The 8,456-nt window shown below is 35.5% G+C and overlaps 1 protein-coding gene across 9 annotated transcripts; it reads right to left on the reverse strand.

The window, feature by feature from the left end:
• Nucleotides 1-1,112: 1,112 nt before the first annotated feature.
• LOC114309847 (uncharacterized) lies at nucleotides 1,113-8,129 on the reverse strand. 9 transcript variants are annotated; one of them, XM_082891542.1, is made up of 4 exons: nucleotides 7,950-8,125; nucleotides 6,074-7,823; nucleotides 2,961-3,524; nucleotides 2,129-2,457 (listed from the first exon to the last, which is right to left on the reverse strand). In XM_082891542.1, exons 1-2 carry the CDS (start codon nucleotides 8,116-8,118, stop codon nucleotides 6,109-6,111), a joined length of 1,884 nt encoding a protein of 627 aa, XP_082747668.1. In that variant the 5' UTR covers nucleotides 8,119-8,125; the 3' UTR covers nucleotides 2,129-2,457; nucleotides 2,961-3,524; nucleotides 6,074-6,108. The 9 variants fall into 9 exon arrangements, with proteins under 9 accessions (XP_082747665.1, XP_082747668.1, XP_082747669.1 ...); XM_082891543.1 differs by having other exon boundaries at nucleotides 6,113-7,823; nucleotides 7,950-8,113; XM_082891539.1 differs by adding an exon at nucleotides 1,113-1,742 and having other exon boundaries at nucleotides 2,298-3,524; nucleotides 6,113-8,129.
• Between the last annotated feature and the right edge of the window lie 327 nt (nucleotides 8,130-8,456).

Below are 8,456 nucleotides of genomic sequence, written 5' to 3' on the forward strand. Positions count from 1 at the left end.
AATGTGCCAAAACTGCTACGGAATAATGTCTCTCCGCTTATGGTCCAATTCTTTGGATGGCTTACTTGGAAGGGTAGAGTCAAATCAGCTATGTTTCTTCAAACTATCGGTGTGATTGGCCCTAACGCAAGTATGGTTTGCCAATTTCGTCATTCTTGTGATGAGTCTATGGATCATCTTCTTCTTCATTGTTCCTCTGTTTGGAAAATTTGGTCCAGTCTATTATATTGATGGGGTGTGCAGTGGGTTGGCCCAGCCTCTATTTGTGATCTACTTCAATGGTGGGCTGACTTCAAATTTAAAAAGCTAGAGAACAGGACTTGGGAGGCTCTCCTTTTTGCAGTGTTGTGGTCGATTTGGAAAGCTAGAAATGAATATAAGTTTAACGGGGCCAAGTTTAATTGGGTTGTGTTGTGTAATCTAATAATAAGTAAGATTGGCCTTTTTTGTGAAGTATAATGCTAAAGGGGTGGTATTTTCAATTGATGATATTGTCTATATACTTGATTCCATAAGGGGTAGCATGTGACAATCACGATTGGGATTGCTTATGGGTTTGCTTGAGGGCTTGTTTGATGGGTGATTTGGCTCATCTGTCAGAGATTGATTTTTGTTATCAGGATGGTGCCTTGCTATTCCTCTGTTTTCTTTTATTGCTGGTGCACTTGTGGTGCTTTAGGGGTGTTTCTTAGGCATGCTGTTGTCATGCATTGTAGCAGCTTGCTTCTTTCCTTTGTTGATGTATTTGTCTTTGACATCATCAATAAAAATTCCTTTTTTGCTGATTAAAAAAAAAAAAATGTACATTCAGCCATTTAAATTTTAAAAAATAACAATAATATGAATTATGATTATAATCATATTGGGTCATGACCAATATTACTTTGGATTTATCCAAGTTTCACTTGGTCATATCTAAAGCTCCTACAAATGAATCATAACTAATATCAGTTTAACATATACCAAATACTACACAAGTTCTAACCAATTTGATTTGACGATTTGCTAGCTCCATCACCACAGTGGCCCATAACCAAAAACTAACACCGTAATAATTTATAACCAACACTAATTTTGATCACAACAAGGCCTTGTTTAAGAGCAATGAAGAATTGATGAACAACGTATAGTGGACTGAAAATTAATTGGAAAAAGACTGGCCCGACAGACAGTTTCTAGTATAGACTCGAACCTAAAGTTTCAAATATAGGTTCAATCACATTATAGTGTAGACAACTAGGCACTATATTAACAAGCACTGGAAACCTAAACAGCCACGTCAACGAGCCATGTTGAATTTAAAATTTACTTGAAAAATTATGTGCAGCTTTACGATATTCTGTTTGTAGTGTTCAGGAAGCATCACACAGGGCAGGGTGGAGGTTGTGTATTGAGGGTAGGCAGCAAGACAAGACAAGCTTCCACGGTGTGGAACTCTGTTAAGTACTGTTTCTCAACTGCAAGTTAAACTGGTCTTTCAAATTAAAGCAACTCCTGAACTTCATCTGCATTAAGCATCAATTCTTGTCCAACTTTGTTCCTGAAAATGCTTCTAGCTTTCTTGGTAGATATGCCCCAGAAATTTGTTTTCTCACCATGTGCATCAGAGGTTAAAGGGCTAAACAATATAAAACAGAATTGACAATCTCTTAAAAAAACCAGTGATTTGTTGAGATGGGAGAATCCTTCAAATAAAGACAACCACCTTTGCTTTTCTTGAAATTTCTTCTCTGTGCTCTTGCCTGCGCGCGCGCGCACACACACAGAGATCAATTTTCTAGATACATGGATTTTATTCTGGGAGTCGTAAACAGAAATTCAGAGCATGTATTCATATACAAATATGCAGTTATATAGCCTCGCAAGTCCAGACAACATCACCATAAATGGCTATAGATAATCTACTTGGGGAAATTCAAAGTGTTGTCCAAGCTCCAATATTCTGATCAGATCTTGAGAAGATTTTCACAGCTAGAACTTAGAAACTACCAACCACTAAGATGTATGGACAGTATAAATGTTTATGAGCACAAGGGGCAACCAGATACTATCAATCAACTAGCATACAGAAGTTCTATTGTTCCGGATGAATGCACTATAAATTACTAAAAAATAAGACCTCTTAATATAGTCTCAAAAAAACTAGATTTAAAATTTTAAACAAATAGATGAAATATATATATATGTATTTTGAGTTTTATTATTGGTTAGATAAGAAGATAAATGGATAAAATTTTACACATCCAGTAAGAAGAATTGGTGTAAATTACAAGGATGCGGATGTATAAAAAACTCACAGGCACCAATCAGCATTTTAGCAGACAGATGGTTTCCCACTTCATTGAAATCAACCATGCAACAGCTTAGTTGATGGGTTACACTTTGGATATACCACTGGTGCAGCTGTTCCAAGACATCAATACCTACATTCTGAGAGCTTGCTCTCCTTTTCTGTTCCTGCGTGACAAGAGATCAGTATCTTTCTATAGTTTCCGCATACATGAACCACAAAAGGCAATGTTAAGAACCATGTGTCCCTTGTAATTAAGAGATCTAGACAACTGTTATCACTAGCACACAACATCAAAATATTTGCAAGCAGAATTATTCTTAAGTACTCGGTTGAACAGCTGGGTGTTAGCTCAACATCCATCAATAAAGGACTGAAACTGAAGGTACAGAAATCAGCATCATAGATCACATTTGCCTCAAATTTAATGAATATTCACAATCATGATTGTATAGCTCCTTTACATCTTCCATCACAAACAAGAGGGAAATGTGTTTTTTAATTGATAATAAGTAGTCAGCAACATCATAACGGAAGCTATGAATTATTAAGCAACATCTAGCTATTTATAAAACTTCAGTGGAAATTCTCAAAAACTAAAAATAAAAAACAAAATAGAAATAAAAATAAAAAATAGTTGATGTGCTGAAAAAGGATGCGAAACACATACCGACTGGAGATAGCAAAAGGGCAAATTTCTGCACCAGCTACCAAGTAACAGACCTCAATGCCCCCCACTCTTGGCCTCATAGGATGGACTTAGCCGGGGCAGTGGTTGGTCATCAAGTTAACCAGCCAAAGGCATTCCATCCCAAGGGCATCAGTCAGTTGACAAATCTATCCAAAAAGATTGTCAGACCTGCACTTCACGACAAATAGCCTCTACAACCTTGTGTTTTGCTATTACAACCCACAATTTGAGAAATTGTCGACAGGTTGGGCTCTTGCAGTCGCATAGCCACTTCAATAATAATTGAGTCTTGATAATTCACTGTGATAATTCAACTTCATGCTGAGTTTGTCGCTAAGTACATTTCAAAGCCCTTCAAAGCTCGCTCTAGATGATATGTGTTCAAAAGGATAGGATACTTCCACACACCCTCTGATTGATGGTCAATTGAGTTTGTATCCAACCTTATTCTCCTATTTCTTTACAAACCAGAGCAGTTGAAACACATTGCCATAAAGCTTTTATCAACATCAACCCAAAAACATCAACTCCACCTGTCCTTACCTGCAAAAAATAGATATATATATATATAAATATATTTCCAAGTGGTAGCTTCCGTTATGATGTTGCTGACTACATCAATATTTCAAGCAGCATCAAGTGAGCATTTGCATTGAAAACATGCCAATCTCCTAGAGAAGAATGAAAAAGAAGACTGATATTTGCAATCATAAATAAACATAGAGGAGCCTACATTTTTCTTTGACTAGACATTCAAACGATATCTGAAGGGTTATTTATTTATTTATTTTCCATCTCTAGAACATACTGGAAATGAGATCTGGTGTTCTACACCTACAACTAGTAACATAGTTCAAATTGAAAGCAATGCAAAAGGGGAATGCCAAAAAGAACCAGGATTACGGAGATCACAAGGTGCATATCGTTTATAATCCACCATAGCACCACAACTAGCCCACAGGTTGGCCTCCTACAGTTGAGCAGCCACTAGCCACTTTGTTAGTACTTGTGCCTTGATAATTCACTTCCACTCGAGCTATGTCACAGTTCCATATCAATATCTTTTAGACTCAACAGCCCCAATATCAAAAGGATCATAAGCCCATGTGTATATAAGGGCTTAAGCCTCTCCCCTTTAGATTCATAGGATCTGACGCCGTCCTAAAAAATCCTAAATATCTTATTCCTAAATATAGTGATCATGAGAATTGAGAAGAAATGCATATAAGCCTTTCAAATGGCCGCATGTATTAAAGGTGGCAAAAGCTAGGCTTTATGCCTCTTCAAGTCATTCACTGAAACAAAGCAATGGCTCTGTCTTTTATTTCTTGCAAAGAGCAACTAATATTACAGATTGAGGATTTACACAAGGAATAATTCCATGAGTATTCTGGTGGTTAATATTTTAGCTTTGGTTTTTCATGTAGACATGATGATCATTCTTTAACCATTTAATTTTTACCAATTTATTAAGTTCATCCTAGTATAAGAGAAAAGGTATAATAAAGCCCAACCAATGTGGTTAATATTATACACCACCGGTTAGTTTACCTCTTTTGTATTAGTATAGTATGCATCAATAAAACATATTAAAGTTAGTTTTCCCATTGACAGGTAGTTTTGTGCATCATTCCAACTAAAACATAGTAAAGTCAGTTTTCTGGAGAGCACACTTGGCTGCGGAGTTGGCTTAACATACCAAGGTCTCACTTCAATAACAAATTCATCAGGAATCTACATCAGTAATCTACATCAGTTTAGGCAAATATTATAGACTAGAACTTGGTTACAATCTCTATAGGGAAAAAAATAAAAAACAAAAAAAACAGGTGGTTTTATTATTAGATATGCCTCTAGTATGTCTACAATCAAAATGTCATTACTTTATATACATATATATATATATATATATATTTCATGTTCTTGTACAAGTAGTAAATATTATTTGTCATCCTATAGGACCATAGAAAGAAAACAAATACCTGAACACCTATCCTCTTTCTCTAGTGCAACATATAATGTAGGATATTTTAAGGACATTACAATTATCTATTGAAGAATTAAGTGGAAGAAGTGATTTTTGGAGCTTATCTTTGGTTGATCAACAGGGTCAGCCTGTACTATATCTTCTTCCAATAGATTGCATTTGCTTCATTTTAATGAATTAAAGCTCATAATCAAAAATTGTATAGCTCCTTATAGCTTTTGTGAAAAACAAGAGGTAAAATACCGAATCTGTACTTAGCTTAATAAATTCAAGCTATATATAACCGAATCTTATCATAGTAACCATATAACATTACTAGAACCCCTTAGTTGCAAACCAATCTTTCCTTCCAAAGAGTCCTTTATGGGTAACATCAAAATATGGGCTAATTAACCAAGCAAGCTACAAATCATTTTAAAAATACACTTGCAAAAAGGGTTCACTAAGTTATTTTAATCCATCTTAATCCACATTCCATTAAAAAAGAGTGATGTATGAAAAGAATTAAAGATATAACTTTGAAAATGGTGACTAGCAAAAATGTATCTATGTTATAGACCTAAAGTAATTTAGGTAAAATGCTTCTCAAGTTGGTTTTTCTGATTTGCACAGTGCAAAAAGAATTCAAAACCTGGTAGAAGGCAGGCTTTATGTATCTTTCGAGTCATTTACTGAAATAAGACAATGGCTCTTTCTTCTATTTAATGCAAAGAGAAACTAATGTAGCACCGTAGAAATTACACAAGGAACAATTCCACGATCAATCTTCTTGCTAATATAGATCAGTCCCAAACAAATTAATTTTTATCAATAATTTCATCCCAGTGTAAGAGAAGAGGCATAATAAAACACAACCAATGTCATTAATATCGTACCAGTCAGTGTACTGCATTTGTCATTAGTACAGTACATACTGCTATAGGCAAGATGCAACATCCATACATATATTTAAAAGAGTTTCACCAAATAACAAACATTTTATGAGCATAAAAGGCTACAAATTTTAGTATAACGTAGTTTTACCTTCACAGCTTAAGGGGAAAAAAAAAAGACCCAAATAGTTCACATTAATGTGTGTTTGGGAGGAGAAAGATTGGGTACACACCTAACATTTGGCATAGTGCATAAAGGTTAAGAAATTTACTCAATATCTTGCATTCCATGACAATCTTTGGGCATGAACTTCTTTATCACTTCTTGGAGAGCAGGATCTTGTCCTTTAGTTGAGAGTATGTCTACGATCAAGGGAAAAGTGGATGCATCTACTAAAAAACCCCTTTGAACCATTTCCTCAACGAGTATTAATGCCTCATAGCACTTGTGTTGTCCAATAAATCCTCGGATAATAGTGTTGTAAGTGACATCACTTGGCAGACAACCATTTTGTTCCATTTTAACAAACAACTCCTTGGCTTCATGCAGTAGGCCTTCTTCACAAAGACCTTGTATCATCGTAGTGTATGTCTTAACATCAGGTTGTAATCCCTTGGAAGAAAGGTTACTGAAAAGGGCCCTTGCAGTATCAAGCTTTTTATCCTTGCAGAATGCATCAATGAGAATATTGTACATAACAACATTAAGATGTAAACTGTTGCTTTCCATCATGTGGAATAATGACAATGCTTCAGAAATATGCCCATTTTTGCACAACCCATCCAATAAGATACCATAAGTTTGAGAATTTGGAATTATGCCTGCAGCTTGCATATCATTAAAAAGTTTTTGAGCAGCTCCACATCTACCTGTTTGAAATAAACCCCGTAACATAGCACTGAAAGTTCCATTGTCGGGTTTCAACCCTCTTCGAGGCAATTCTCGAAAGAGATGCATGGCCTCATCTATTTTCATTTTCTTGCAATATCCATTGATTAGAATGGTATAGCTAAAAACATTAAGGTGAAGGCCCTTGTCCGCCATAGTATTGAACACTCTCATTGCTTCATCCATGTGGCCTTGCAAACAATATCCATCCATTAGAGTACTGTATGTGACTACATCAGGATCCACACCTCTTTGTATCATGACTTCAATTACCCCCTCTGCCTCTTTCATCTTCCCTTCCTTGGTACATGCATCTAGCAACACATTATATGTATGAACATTCGGAGCAATACCACTATCTAACATTTCTCTGAACATTCCAGTAGCCTCCTTCCACCGGCCAAAATTACACAGGCCATGAATCAAAGAAGTATAAGTGACAACATTTGGGAAAATACCCTTTTCATCCATTGTAGAAAAGAGTTTGAGAGCATCATCCACCATTCTATCCTTGCAAAGACTGTCAATGATCGTGGTATACACTACGGTGTTAGGTTTACAACTTCCCTCTTCCATAAGCCTAAGCAAACTAACAGCCCTGATAGTGTTTCCCGTTCTGCAGAGCCCATTGACAATGGTTCCATACATAACCACGTTGGGTTCAATTTCTCTAGTTCTCATTAATTTCTTAAACAACTCCACAGCTTGAGGGGTTTTATCTTTCAAAATAAGTCCATTCATCAGAGTTGTGAAGGTAATTACATTGGGTGTATAGCCGCGTTTAACGAGGGTGCCCAAAAGAGACAACCCAAAATCGACTCGATTAAGGTGGCAGTAACAGTTAATAGCAATGTTGAAGGTGTAGAAATTGACCTGAATGCCTTGGAACTGTTGCAACTTGTTCTGAATAAGAGAAAGAGCAGTGGTGTAATGACCCATTTTCAAAATAGAGCCTAAAGCTTTGTTGAATCGAGAAATTGGGGGCAAAGGTCGCATTCGGAGCATGCGATTGAAGGAAATTAAAGCAGAATGAAGATGATTGGGACCCAAATTGCATCGTTGTTTGGGCAAGGGTTCAGGTTTAGGTTCGCGTCCTTGAGGAGGAGAAGTAGGGTTTTTCGTGGTGTTAGAGAGAGAACGAAACAGAACAAATAAGAAACGAGAGGGATGATTAACTTTAACAAGTAGAGACGGAGATTGAGATTGAGATTTGGAAGTACCTTTTAATAGCCAATGATTGTAGTAAGCTATTCTTGGTCCAATAATGGAAGAAATAGAAATTCTTCTTCTTCTGCTTGACATCTTCTTCAAGCTCAGCTCTGTGCGTGTGCTAGGAGAGAGAGAGAGAGAGAGAGAGAGAGAGACAGAGAGCAGTAGATACTGAACCATGTAGCAAATGAATACTCGCTTCTTTTGGTTGTGGTTTGATTTTTATAATTGGTTTTCTGAGATTTTTTTTTTAAAAAAAATTATTAATTAATTTGAAAAAAATTAAATATTATTTTTTTGAAATTTAAAAAATTATTTCTACCTTCAAAAAATATAATATCATTTGAAATTTATGAATATTTTTAAATTTAAATGTTAATAAAAGTATTTCAAGAAAACAAGTTTTAAAAATTAAACCAAACAACATTTAATCACAATATAAAACTTGTTATTTTATTTTATTTTCTTGGTTCGTTGTTACCTTTTAAAATTTAAATAATAAATTATAAATATACTTC

Source organism: Camellia sinensis, chromosome 10, assembly GCF_055761805.1.
Source record: "Camellia sinensis isolate YWXY chromosome 10, ASM5576180v1, whole genome shotgun sequence".
Lineage (NCBI taxonomy): Eukaryota > Viridiplantae > Streptophyta > Magnoliopsida > Ericales > Theaceae > Camellia > Camellia sinensis.

Bases quoted from the DNA above. Each gene is read 5' to 3' on its own strand.
- LOC114309847 (XM_082891539.1), bottom strand. From the start codon at position 8,118: ATGGTTCAGTATCTACTGCTCTCTGTCTCTCTCTCTCTCTCTCTCTCT.